The sequence below is a fragment of the Saccopteryx leptura genome, chromosome 4 (assembly GCF_036850995.1).
Source record: "Saccopteryx leptura isolate mSacLep1 chromosome 4, mSacLep1_pri_phased_curated, whole genome shotgun sequence".
NCBI lineage: Eukaryota > Metazoa > Chordata > Mammalia > Chiroptera > Emballonuridae > Saccopteryx > Saccopteryx leptura.
Window position 1 is genome coordinate 32,881,162 of NC_089506.1, and position 14,136 is coordinate 32,895,297.

The window sequence follows — 14,136 nt, forward strand, 5'->3', positions numbered from 1 at the left end:
TCTTTTTAAATCTTCCTCAGGTTTGCTAGACCCATGACAGTCCCACGGTCTGTTCTGACTGTTTCTTAGCCCACGGTTTCAGTTTCACACACACACACACACACACACACACACACACACACACACACCCATGGCATTCAGAAACCATGCTGGCTTATACATTTTCTATAAATAACGAAGACCCGCCAAGTGTTTGCTTGCAAAATGACAATCAAAGGGGGAAATTCAGACGGAGTGAAAGTGCTGAGGCATAATGTTTTCTGCGGCTCTTGGGGGGATGCCAGGGGAAGGAACTCTGCTGGGCCCACACAGGGCCCGTCAGACGGCCCCCACCGCAGCCAGGTCCGCCAGAGCGCCAGCGAGAGCGCGGCTGCATCGCTCGCCCCCAGGAGGAGCAGGGTGGAAACAGCTGCCACTTGTCACAGCATTGGAGAAAAATGCCCAGATACATTCAGAAAGAACAGCTCCATCTATTTTACCTGTGAGATCTTTCACCTTCGGGAAATGACATGAAAATTGCAGAATTTTAGCTCAAGAGATGATTCTACCTTCATAATATTTTGGTAGTTCACTTCATAACCATAAATTATTATATATCCGTTCTCCGCATAGCACTCTTCTGGCTCTCTGCTCGAGAGGCGGCAAAGTGCTCGCTGCGTAGAACTGAGCCTGGGACTGATGAGAGGCCACGTTTAATAAACAGCGAACGGAAAGAAAAGAGGCTGGAAGGGACAAGTCCGCAAGGAAAACCAGGGGAAGTGACAGAGGAAGGAAGAGAGGAGGAAATAGGACTCGAGCCCGTAAACAGAGGCGATGTTTTTGTTTGTTTGCTTGCTTAGTTTTGTGTGTCAATGGTGGCTACATTCTGCTTGATGCACAAATAAGACGCACACAGGTAAGAAATAAAATGGATTTTGCAATCTACGGAGATGCATTAGTTTCATGACTCTGGTTTCTGGACTTCAGCCACTGATGTTCATAATCTATTGCTGTGAGGAGAAAGAGACCGCTGTGAGAGGTGTGACTCAGCCCCGGCCGAAGGCCTCTGAGTAGAAGGGAAAGCTGTTCGAGGTGATCAGTCAGGAGAGGAGACAGGTCCAGGGCCGACCGAGAAAGACCTGCCGGGGAAGGGGAAGCGAGCGGGGTCTGGACTCCTCCACAGCCCTCGACCACACCCCGTCACCAGCACTCACTGACCCCTTCCGAGGTGCCAGGAAGGAGTCATTCTGCACTATCCCATTCCCTTTCCACTCCCATCCTGCAACTAAGTTTTAGCATCTCCATTTTACAGATGAGGAAATGGAGGCTTCCCACTAAGTTGCTCAAGGTCACAGAGTCTGAAGTATCTCAGGATTGGGATCCAAGACCCCTGACTGTGGCATTTATGGGGTTCTTGGTCCCTTTATTCACATCAAGGACTCTGAGGAAGCATGAAGCCACCCGAAAAAGAGGTTTGGTTTTAGATTCGTAGGTAATGATGGGATAAACGCCTACTGAATCTTTGTAGAAACAGATCCTGTGTTCTCAGGTGACTTCAGGGACTCAGAACAAGGAAGGGATTGGAAAGACAAAGAAATTCAGAAGCCTGCAAACATGCACTCACGAAGGGCTGTTATCTGTGCCAGGGTTTAGAACAATACGTGAGGGACCCACACACTTGAATTTTCAATGTAAAGCTTCCCCACGAGACGTTCCCCAGGAGACGTACCTTGGTTGTTGTTTCTAGGATGATTTCTTTGTGCAGAAGTTCAACCACCATCTTCACGTGGCCTTCTTTAGAGGCCAGGTGCAAGCCGTTCAGCCCATTCTGTACAGTGCAGAGAGGCAGAAAGCGTGCGGTTAGTGCGGCAGCACACCCTGCGGGCCCTGGCTGGAACAGGGAAGGAGTGGAGGGCCCCCAGTGCTATCAGCACAGGCACAGAGTGGGACCAGCCCCGCCTCTTCGGGCAGCGCTCCTGCAGGACTATTGGATAGCGGGAGAGCAGGGAAAGGGAGGATAACAAGACCACCCCCCCAGGGTATGAGTTGAATGTGGAAAGCGCTCACAAAGCCAATGGATGACCCTGCAATTCAGACCTTGCCCAGGCTCTAAGAACCCACTTAATTGAAACGGTATCCCTTCAACCCCCAGGTTCGTTTTCACAAGCCGCAACCAGAAAAAGTAAGGAGGCAGTACTCCTCACTGCCTCCTGATCGTGTGTAGAGATAGAGGCATATATAACAAAGCAATAAATTCTGAAATAAGGTCAAATGAAAACTAAATACCACCAATCACTAGCTATAAGATTTTCTCAATAGAAGAATTAGTATGAAAATAGCTTCTTTGTCACCTTATCATTTCAAATGTGACCAAACCTGACAGTTATATTTTAGGGAAAAGAAAAAGAAAAACAAACAAACAAACATGGCAAACATTTTCTTTTTTTTTTTTCTTTTTTTTTTTTTTCTTTTTTTCTGAAGCTGGAAACAGGGAGAGACAGTCAGACAGACTCCCGCATGCGCCCGACCGGGATCCACCCGGCACGCCCACCAGGGGGCGACGCTCTGCCCACCAGGGGGCGATGCTCTGCCCATCCTGGGCGTCGTCATATTGCGACCAGAGCCACTCTAGCGCCTGGGGCAGAGGCCACAGAGCCATCCCCAGCGCCCGGGCCATCTTTGCTCCAATGGAGCCTTGGCTGCGGGAGGGGAAGAGAGAGACAGAGAGGAAAGCGCGGCGGAGGGGTGGAGAAGCAAATGGGCACTTCTCCTGTGTGCCCTGGCCGGGAATCAAACCCGGGTCCTCCGCACGCTAGGCCGATGCTCTACCGCTGAGCTAACCGGCCAGGGCGACAAACATTTTCCATGCTTTACATACACCAGGCCGCAAAAGCAGGACTCACACGAACCAGTTAACGTTTCAACTCTACCTGGCGAGGCTACTCCTGCCCTACAGAAGGCAGCCTGGCTCAAGTTTTCCTCATCACCCTCCTGCTCCCTGCTCTCCTGATCCATGCACTTAGATGCTTTCGAACTTCTCTGGCAAAAGCTGACTTCAAAGAGTGCTACTCAGAGCCACACATTATTCTGACATGACGGAACTAATTTCAAGGAACTATTTCATTTCCAACAGATGAGATCTTGACTGCGTATAGAAAATGATTTTGGTCACTAAGCAGTCTCCTCCCCTGACATTTTGTGTCTTCTTCCTCTCCTCCTCCTTCCCCATCTGTTCCCACCCCTTCTTTCACCCCTTGTTCCTGTCTCCTGTTTTGGTCAACTATGTTCTACCATGTTCCTTTCCAAGGGATGCCCAGAGCCACCACAGGCTCTGGCTAATATAAAAGACGCTGACCACCAAGGTGCAGGGGCTTGGCTCTGACGGTGAGAGAGGAGGGGTCCCTGACTCACCCATCCTCGAATATCTCCACAGCCCCCTCGTGGGCTCCTAAACTCCCAATCTCCCTTTGTGTCAGGGCGCTGTTTACCAGAGCTTCCACCTGAGGTTGTGCCGCACGGGCCCTTAGCCCTTTGAGTAGTATGGACATTCATGTACATCCTCGTGCCTCCTGACCATCCAGAGTAACTGGAACTAATCTCATTTTTTGAAAAGAAACTTACTCATGAGGGTCAGCGAGCATGAAAAAAAACTCACTACTCAAAGGGTTAACAGATTAGTCCCACTGTTTTGCTAAAACCAGCCCAGGAAAGTCATGAGTAATAACTGACGTAGAGACACAGGACAGGTACCCCATGACAGCAGAATGGAAGGTATATACACCTCTCTTTGCCTAGGATCCTCAGACAGGCAGAGAGAACAGGTGCCCTGGATGCCCAAGAAAAGGGGGGGGCTCTGGAGGGAACTTTACCTACTTCCTACTTAGATCAGCTCCCTCCCCTCCCCCCATTACCCTCAACACACCCCAAACAAGCAGTGTGTAGTTGGCCAAATCTTTGCATATCAGCACACCCAGCCTCACTAACATGTGTGAGGGTGAGGGGTGGGGATAGGGGGCAGTTATGAGAGAGCCCTTTTATCCAATATTTCTACATGCAAATATCTGAACATCTCCATTGGATTCCCTCCTCTTGCAAAGTTTGAACACCTTCAAATGTCCAGAGCAGTGTGAATGAGCTTCTCAGATAAAGTCTGGGTCAGAGGAAGTTCTGTTAACAGAAAGGAGAAAGTGATTGATGGCACAACAGCAGTCTATTAGGACCAGAATGGGGCGGGGCGGGGGGCGGAGCGTGGGGCTGGAAGAAATCGGTTCCCCTCAAATCATTTTGCAAAACACAAATCCACTGAAAAACAATTTGTCAGGTGATTGTATTGTGGGAGCCACTCCCTCCAGCTCTGCGTCCTTAACTCTCCCCCGGGCTGGTCTGCACAGGAGTCTCCCTTCCAGAGCACTGCGCTCTTCAAAGCGCCTTGTCTGCCAGGTTCTGGCGCTGAGCGCAGGCACCCTGTGATTACTTGGGAATTCGGGTGGTGCTTTTTGGCCCTGGGAGCCTCAGCAGCAGCTGCAGTCGGCTTATCTTATCGCAGGGGACTCGGCTGTGCGCCGCGAGGGAGGAGGGCGCTGACGGCTGGGGTTTCGGCTTACTTGCACAGCACAATCGCTTTCTATGACCATCCGTGGGTCCTGAGCGCCTCAAAGCTGGGAAATTGGCAAATCTAGAAGGAAAACACTCCTGTTCACTGCTAGTGCTCTGGGTGGCTGTCCCCACGATCTGGAGCCAATGTCAGGGTCTCAATCCAGAGGGAAGTCTAGACATACATATGGTCTGTGCAGAGAATGCTGGAGTTAAAAGGAATATAAGGCACCCTGAATGCTGAGCAAATCAAGAGCCAGAACAGTCAAATGATTAGCTCAGTTCACAGCCTTTCTAGGGCAGAGCCACATAGAGAACCAACCTGATTTCCCAGAAAAATGGGGGGTTGGGTTTCGCCCCTCTAGGAACTAATACGTGTCTTTTTATCGGATGATGAGACGATGAGAGCACATTTCCGCTTTTTGATTACCAGGCAGCTTAGAGCTAATGTTCAGTCACAACAGTCATCCAACTGGGGCTGGTCATGGCTGCTGGTGTTGATCTAGGGATCACAGTCCTGGTCCATAGAAAGGCCCTCCTCTTCCCTCCCTGTGTCACATGCCTCCCTTCCAAAGCTGTGCTATTCACTGGAGGTGACGCTCGTTAGCATAAAGGGACCAGGGACCGCTAAATAATCTGCATCTCTAATAGTGTCACTCAGCTCCCATCCCAACCCTGGTTCAATGAGCTCTTTCTTCTTTATGATTTTTTTTTTATTTTTTCTCACTTCACTTTTAATTTGTTTGTTTTCAACATAATCACCCTAGGTTACTTCTAAGTCTCTTACTGTGGTGATCTGAATCCAACACGCTCATCAGAGCCACAGAACAAGCCCCCTTTGGCTGAGTTCTGACAGGTGTGTTAGAAGGCCCAGGAATTTAATGCAAAGTTCCGCAGGAACACGGCTATCACAAACATCTGTCTCAGTTACAATTATAGTCACTGCAGTCACCTACCTCATGCTGAGCATTTACTTAATCTGATTTGAGAACCTTTTCTATGCCTGGCACCAGGCTAGAGATGAATAAAACACAAACTCATAGCCTTAAAGAACTCACTTCGCTAGAGGAAACAGACACATTAAAAGTAAATGCGCAATCATGCCCCAAATGGCATGCATAAGACTAGATACAGCACAGAGGATTAGGAAGTTGCTCTGTCAGGGAGTCAGGAAAGCTTCACGGAGGCTTTGACAAGGCAGCCTGTACACAGCCAGGGTTGCAAGGTCATTAACAATGGTCAGATGAGAATCCAGGACTGAGTTTAAATTCTAAACCCATAAGGTAAAATTTTAGAAACGAGGCTCCCAGCCATCCTCATCGAGTGCCTTCCTCTTTCCTTCAGCAAGCATCTGAGTTCCAGGGATGCAGAGCATCCAAGCCCACTGCAGCTGGCCTCAGCAGCTGGATGGCGGGTCCCCATGTAGTAGCCGACACCACAGAATGCCTGAAAACTAACTTAAGGCACCTGCACACTAAGGAGCTTGTATAAGTAAGTACCTTACTAGATGCATAGCTAGTCCATACAGGAGACTTTGCTACTCACAGAAGCAAAGGAGTGTTTTGGGGAAAATTCCATATTTAATACTTTCTTTTTTAAAGCAGATTTTTGAATTGATACAATAAGTTCTGTGAGCTATGTGCTCTTAGCTAGAACAAGAAACAGAGATGAACTATAATATACCACCCCTTCAAAGCCAGCATCCAGCTTCAAAGGCAGGCTGCTGATTATTGCCTTGTGTCTTCTCATGTACTCCGTATAACCTTCACAGCCACTCCTCTTGATGCCAAGTAGCAGACAGACTGCTGAGGGGGACCACGTTGGCAGGGAAGCACACATTTCTTCCCCCAGACAACTGGGTGTGGAAGAAAGAAGCAAGAAGGAAATAGATGAGTGGGGGTAAATACTTCAGCTAAATTAGAAGCAGAGGAGCAAAGCAATGACTACTTGTGGCCATTTTTTAACCACATGCCTTTCTCAGAAAAACACCAGTTTGTCAGATTTCTCTTTCTAAACACACCTCCTTCTGAGCTGAGTCTCCACTAACATGTATGTTAGACTAGCTGATAGTGTCCCACAGCTCTTTGCTACTCTGTTCTGTTTTTCTTTTCCTGCTCTCTTTTCTACTTTATTTTAATTTTGATCATTTCTACTGGCTTATCTTCAAGTTCTTTGATTCTTTCCTCAGCTGTGTTCAGTCTACTGATGAGCCTGTTGAAGAAATTCCTAGTCACCAATAAAGTATTTTTTTGAGTTATTTCCAGCAATTTCTTTGATTCTTTCTTATAGTTTCCATTTCTCTTCTGAAATTCCCCATCTGTTCATGAATGTTGTCTGTCCGCTTTCCCCACTAGATCCTTTAACATGTTAATCATAATTATTTTAAAGTCTATCTGCTAGTGCTAACATACTAGTTATCTCCAATTCTAGTTCTGTTGATTGTTTTGTCTCTTGACAATAATTTTTTTCTTTTTCTTTTCTTTTTTTTTTTTCAGAGACAGAGAGAGAGTCAGAGAGAGGGATAGATAGGGACAGACAGACAAGAATGAAGAGAGATGAGAAGCATCAATCATCAGTTTTTCATTGTGACACCTTAGTTGTTCATTGATTGCTTTCTCATATGTGCCTTGACCGTGGGCCTTCAGCAGACTGAGTAACTCCTTGCTCGAGCCAGCAACCTTGGGTCCAAGCTGGTGAGCTCTGCTCTAACAAGATGGAGCCCACGCTCAAGCTAGCAACCTTGGGGTCTCAACCTGGGTCATCTGCGTCCCAGTCCGACGCTCTAGCCACTGCGCCACTGCCTAGTCAGGCTAATTTTTTTTTCTTATGTGTGTGTTGTAATTTTTAATTGAATGTCAAACATTATGTATAGAAGAGCAACAGAGACTGAAATAAATAGTATTTATGCATATAAATGAACATGCTTCTTTTGTAAAATTTTATCATGGTAGTGGTGGTGGTGGAGGTGGTGGTGGTGGTGGTGGTGGAGGAGGTGGAGGTGGAGTTGGAGGTAGAGGTGGTGGAGGTGGAGGTGGTGGAAGTGAAGGTAGTAAAGGTAGAGGTGATGGTGGAGGTGGAGGTGGAGGTGGTGGAGGTGGTAGAGGTGGTAATGGAGGTGGTGGTGGTAGAGGAGGTGGAGGAGGTGATGGAGGAGGAGGTGATGGAGGAGGAGGTGATGGAGGAGGAGGTGGTGGAGGTGGAGGTGGAGGTGGTGGAGGTGGAGGTGGAGGTGATGGAGGTGGAGGTGGTGGAGGAGGTGGTGGAGGTGGAGGTGGAGGTGGTGGAGGTGGACGTAGAGGTGGAGATGGAGATGGAGATGGAGGTGGAGGTGGAGGTGGTGGAGGAGGTGGAGATGGAGGTGGAGGTGATGGAGGTGGAGGTAGAGGTGGAGATGGAGGTGGAGGTGGAGGTGGAGGTGATGGAGGTGGAGGTGGAGGTGATGGAGGTGGAGGTAGAGGTGGAGATGGAGGTGGAGGTGATGGAGGTGGAGGTGATGGAGGTGGAGGTGATGGAGGTGGAGGTGGTGGAGGTAGTAGTGGAGGTAGAGATGGTGGTGCTGGAGGTGGAGGAGGTGGAGGTGGAAGTGGTGGTGGAGGTGGAGGTGATGGAGGCAAATGTGGAGGTGGAGGTGATGGAGGTGGAGTTGGAGGTGATGGAGGTGGAGTTGGAGGTGATGGTGGTGGAGGTGGAGGTGGAGGTGGAGGTGGCGGAGGAGGTGGAGGAGGTGATGGAGGTGTAGGTGATGGTGGTGGAGGTGGAGGAGGTGGAGGAGGTGAAGGTGGAGGTGGAGTTGGAGGTGGAGGTGATGGAGGTGGATGTAGAGGTGGTGGGCTCCATCTTGTTAGAGCAAAGCTCACCAGCTTGGACCCAAGGTTGCTGGCTCGAGCAAGGAGTTACTCAGTCTGCTGAAGGCCCACGGTCAAGGCACATATGAGAAAGCAATCAATGAACAACTAAGGTGTCACAATGAAAAACTGATGTAAGGTGTAGGTGATGGTGGTGGAGGTGGAGGAGGTGGAGGAGGTGATGGAGGTGGAGGAGGTGGAGGAGGTGGAGGTGGAGGTGGTGGAGGTGGAGGTGGAAGTGATGGAGGTGGAGGTGGAGGTGATGGAGGTGGAGGTGGTGGAGGTAGTAGTGGAGGTGGAGATGGTGGTGCTGGAGGTGGAGGAGGTGGAGGTGGAAGTGGTGGTGGAGGTGGAGGTGATGGAGGCAAATGTGGAGGTGATGGAGGTGGTGGAGGTGGTGGAGGTGATGAGGTGTAGGTGATGGTGGTGGAGGTGGAGGTGGAGGTGGAGGTGGCGGAGGAGGTGGAGGAGGTGATGGAGGTGTAGGTGAAGGTGGTGGAGGTGGAGGAGGTGGAGGAGGTGAAGGTGGAGGTGGAGTTGGAGGTGGAGGTGATGGAGGTGGATGTAGAGGTGGTGGGCTCCATCTTGTTAGAGCAAAGCTCACCAGCTTGGACCCAAGGTTGCTGGCTCGAGCAAGGAGTTACTCAGTCTGCTGAAGGCCCACGGTCAAGGCACATATGAGAAAGCAATCAATGAACAACTAAGGTGTCACAATGAAAAACTGATGTAAGGTGTAGGTGATGGTGGTGGAGGTAGAGGTGGTGGAGGAGGTGGAGGTGGTGGTGGTGGAGGTGGAGGTAGAGGTGGTGGAGGAGGTGGAGGTGGAGGTGGTGGAGGTGGAGGTGGAAGTGATGGAGGTGGAGGTGGAGGTGATGGAGGTGGTGGAGGTGGTGGAGGTGATGGAGGTGGAGGTGATGGAGGTGGAGGTGGAGATGGAGGTGGTGGAGGAGGTGGAGGAGGTGATGGAGGTGTAGGTGATGGTGGTGGAGGTGGAAGAGGTGAAGGTGGAGGTGGAGTTGGAGGTGGAGGTGATGGAGGTGGATGTGGATGTGGAGGTGGAGATGATGAAGGTGGAGGTGGAGGTGGTGGAGGTGGAGGTGGCAGATGTGGAGGTGATGGAGGTGGAGTTGGAGGTGATGGAGGTGGAGTTGGAGGTGATGGAGGTGGAGGTGGAGGTGGAGGTGATGGAGGTGGAGGTGGATGTGGAGGTGGAGGTGATGGAGGTGGAGTTGGAGGTGATGGAGATGGAAGTGGAGGTGGAGGTGGAGGTGATGGAGATGGAGGTGGAGGTGATGGAGGTGGAGGTGGAGGTGATGGAGGTGGAGGTGGAGGTGATGGAGGTGGAGGTGATTGAGGTGGAGGTGGATGGAGGTGGTGGAGGTGGAGGTGGAGGTGGAGGTGGAGGTGGAGGTGGAGGTGATGGAGGTGGAGGTGATGGAGGTGGAGGTGGTGGAGGTGGAGGTGGAGGTGGAGGTGGAGGTGGAGGTGATGGAGGTGGAGGTGATGGAGGTGGAGGTGATTGAGGTGGAGGTGGATGGAGGTGGTGGAGGTGGAGGTGGAGGTAGAGGTGGAGGTGGAGGTGGTGGAGGTGGTGGAGGTGGAGGTGTTGGTAACAGGGGAGGGAAGGGGAGTTGAATCAATCTAATAAAGAGTTGACCTAAGTCTCGGTTTTGTTGTTACCTTCAGTATACCACAGCCTTTACATTCCCCGAGGTAGGCTCTGTTACCTTGATGGTAGAGTAGGATCTGGGTGATAGAGGGTTGTGTGTTCTCAATCTCCCCCCAGCTTCAGCCATCCCTGCATGCCTGTGCCTCAAATGGGATCTTTCTCCCTCTTCTCACCCCTCTGCCAGCAGAACTATGCTCTTTTTTGTTATTAGATACTGAGCAGGTGGGGAAACAGTTCTTTTTCGTCCTGGCTCAGCTTCAGTTATAGGCAGGTTATGTGTTTGGACCTCAAAAGTAGGATTTTGGGAGTGTTTTTATTTGTTTGCTTTAGCATCCCCCACCCCCTTCTTGGTGGCAGCAAAACTTGCCTTGTTTCTATAGTTGGTCTTGGGTGGAAGGCTCCTGCTCTTCCTCCAGCAGGAACAGAGGAATAAGTTCTCCTTACTGGTGTAGGATCCCGGTCCCAGACTGCTTCCTGCCCTGGCCCAGGGTAGAGCTTTTGGCTCTCACCCTTCCTGCAGCAGCACAAGATCTCTGCCTGTGTCCTCCCCCTCCCCCTCCCCCTCCCCAGGGGCAGAGGCAGTGCGCTTCTCTTCCTCCCCATAGAGAATGAGTTTCTGCTTGTAGTCTGAAGGTGAGGGGGTTTGCTTTTGCTTCACATGAGGGAAGAGTCGGGGGAAGTAGACTCTTTGCCTGTTCTTCCCCACCCCTCGCCTCCACAGTCACCAAGGGTGTCTCTCTCTGGTCTCCTGACTCATCCCAGTATTTCTCATGAGCACCTGCTGGAGGCCTGTGGAGGAAAGCTAGGCCCACACTGGCTTCTAAGGATTTGTTTTGATTTGGGCTTGTATGGTCACCACCTCTTTCTTCTGTACCCTGTCAAAGCTGAAACCATGGCCCTCTCCTTGGAGGAGCTTCTTGTCCCTCTATGGAATCCAGTTGACTTGGTGGCCTCGCTGCCTCAGCCCTCTGATAGGATCAGGGAAATTATAATTTTGTAATGCTTCCAGCCTGTTCTCACTGTCAGGGTCAGAGCAATGTTCTTGGAAGCTTTTTACATCCTACATACTCCTTACAACGAGCCTGAGGCCAACTGGCCCCATATGATCTCATCCCACGTGGTTCTAATACAGCAGACAACCCTTTTAGACTCTTTTTGGTCAAATATAATATTCATGCCAAGCACACACACATGGAACATTTCATCTGCTTTTGCTCTTTTTCAGGTAAAATGTCAATTTAGAGGATTCTTCTGAGAAGCAATCTGTCTGATGGAAGGTGGAGGAGATCTCAGCCAGGCTGTGTTTGTTTTAACATTTTTTAAAAAGAAGAAAAAAAAAGTCATATTCAGCCTGAATGATTTAATTTGAAGTATTTTCTTGTACCAACTGTGAGAAATTCCATTGACAAAATACACAATTCCAGACATTTGTTCTCGGCAAATTATTCCTCTGTTTAGCATCTCAGATTGCCCCAATTACACTAATTGATTTCTAAATGTACAAATACAGTAGACACGTCAAGGGAAATTTATTATCTTGTTCAGAACAGAAGAAGGTTTCAAACAGAAAGGATGTGTGGTATCCTAAGATCCTATATCACTTAGAAAACTGCAACAACAAAAATCTCTAAATCTGATGCTTACATTCTTGGGCGGAAACATCACCTTTCCAGTCTGTTTCTCACAGCCATTTGTTTTCCATGCAAACGCGGCCCCCATGGAGCTGGCAGCCTCAAGCTGTGTCCTGAGGACCTCAGGGCTTAGCTTTCCCCTCCCACCCCACAGCCTTGAACCTCATTATTTCAGTGCCCCCACCCACTTTCTTTGAGTTAAGCAGTGCATTTCTAGAGGAATTCAGCCAATGTAGTATCTAGAAAGCATGACCCTTTTACTCACAGACACCTATGCCATGTTTGTTATTAGTTCAGTTAATCAGATAGGTTAGCTGCCATCTAACCAGGCGCAGAGGCAATGGAGTACTGGCCAAAAAGTTTTAATGGGGAAGGGAAGAACCAGAGTCCTGGGGAGAATGACTCAAGAGCAGTGGAAGACAAAGCCAAGAAGTCTGAGGACCCAAGAGTGAACAAAAAGAGAAGGATGAAAGAGGGACGTCTCAGGAACTGTGCCTTCTTGCAAACACTTCACTTTACCCGTGTGGTCAGTAAATAAAAAAGGCAGAGGAGATGGTGAACAAACCAGAGACGGCAGAAGAGCAAAGAGGGAATGCGTGTCACTGTGCGTTCACTAGATGAGGAAATGTATTAAGCAGCTAGCAAAAACAGTACGAGAATATAAATTTTGATGTCTTTTCCCAAATTGCCTGCATTAAATTTTTAGCCAAAACAGAAAATGAAATCAAAAGGAATAGAGTTTTTCTGCCTTCCCTTTTCCTCCTGTCCTTTTCTTCCCCTCTCCTCCCAGTTCAGAGGTCAGTGTCTGAGGAAGAAGGGCAGCGAATCAGAGCGGGTGCCCGGCCATAGTCTTGTCTGGTGCGCGACAAAGAGGAGGGCTACTCTGGGGTGGTTGGGAGATCGCAACATCAAGCACGTGAATTATCAGGTAGAGGATGACGAAAATCAGTGAGAGTCAGGTTTCTCACTGTTTGTAGGAGTTTAAAAACCTGGAAAGAGGAAAACTGGAAAGAAGCTTAAGGTGTTGGACTAGAATCAGATGTACTGGCATGCTGCCATGGATTTTTAAAATAGATATACATAGATAGATGTAGAAATAGTTACAATGTGTGCATATACACAGGCTCACGCAGCAACCAGTAGCAATGGGCACATCAAGTGACCAGATTTTGGTGTCTAAATACCATCCTCCACTGAAAGGGAGCTTGGGAAAATGGCTGATCCAGGGCTGGAGCAGGGAAGGTACAAATTGACCCTGGGACAACTTGTGCCAAAAAGTAAGAAAATGCTCAAAGAATGATAAGGATGTGTCAAAAAACAAAGAAACCAGATTAATGAAAGGGTTTCTATTGGCCTAATTTAGCTTTGAATCTCAAAATATACTGCTCACAAAAATTAGGGGATATTTTTTCAAAATGAATATGAAGCAATAAAATAGCCCCTAATTTTTGTGAGCAGTGTAGATCATGAGAGTATGAGATTACTATCCATCAAATAATTTAAAAAAAACAACCAATGAGTCTGTATAGGTATAAGTACATAATGAAAAAATAAATCAATGAGGGAGGAGGAAAACCTTATCCTTTAGTAGCATGCCATCTAATGAATGTAGAGAAAACGATGGAGATGAAGAATCACTCTTTGGAATCTCATTGTGACTGTTCGTACAGGTAGAAGCTGGTGGTTATTTGAGGAGGAACAGGATAATTGGATTACATCAGACTATCCCCCCCCCTCCACCCCAACAAGTACTGATAAACTACAAAGGGAAATATCGATGATGTTACAGTAGAAACACCCAGCAGACATCAGGGTCACCAGCTGATCAGGGCTCGTATCACCAGCGGTGGAAAGGGAGCGTGGTTTCTGTGGTATTCCTACCAAAAATGCACTCCCTGCATCTGGTCATAAGGAAACATCAGCAGACACAGTTGAGGTTCAAATTACAGAATGGAAGATTGTCTGAAACATGAGAGACAGGCAAAGACTGAGGAGGGGTTTCATATTGAAGGAGAATAATGATATACGACAAGTAAATACAAAGTGCGTTCTGGGTGGACTCCTGGAACAGAGATGATTAGAGATAGAGATGATAGAGACAGATAGGGTTAGATAGAGATGATAGGGAAAGAGATAGAGTGGCAGTTGGAGGGGCAGGAAAGAAGGGAGAAAGGATGGAGCGGGGAAGAAAGGAAGGGAGAGAAGAAGAGGGAGAGCAATATCTCATTGTTGGGACAGCTGGCAAAATGTTCATGGAGTCTGTAGATGTGTTACATTAATGTTGATTTCCTGATTGGGAGGCCTGTAGGGTGGTCATGTGGAAAGTGTCCTTACTCTTGGGTGGTGCACACTGAAATGCTTAGGGGTGATAGAGAGTTACATCACATAGACTATATATTATAAAGTAGATGAATAGACA

General features: G+C 48.7%; 1 protein-coding gene across 1 annotated transcript in view; it reads right to left on the reverse strand.

Moving 5' to 3' along the window:
* The window catches only part of ANK1 (ankyrin 1), a 225,514-nt gene that overhangs the window by 82,224 nt on the left and 129,154 nt on the right, over nt 1-14,136 (reverse strand). Inside the window, exon 3 of the mRNA XM_066380407.1 lies at nt 1,709-1,807. Coding sequence (XP_066236504.1) covers nt 1,709-1,807 — 99 coding nt within the window. The remainder of the gene's footprint in view (nt 1-1,708; nt 1,808-14,136) is intronic.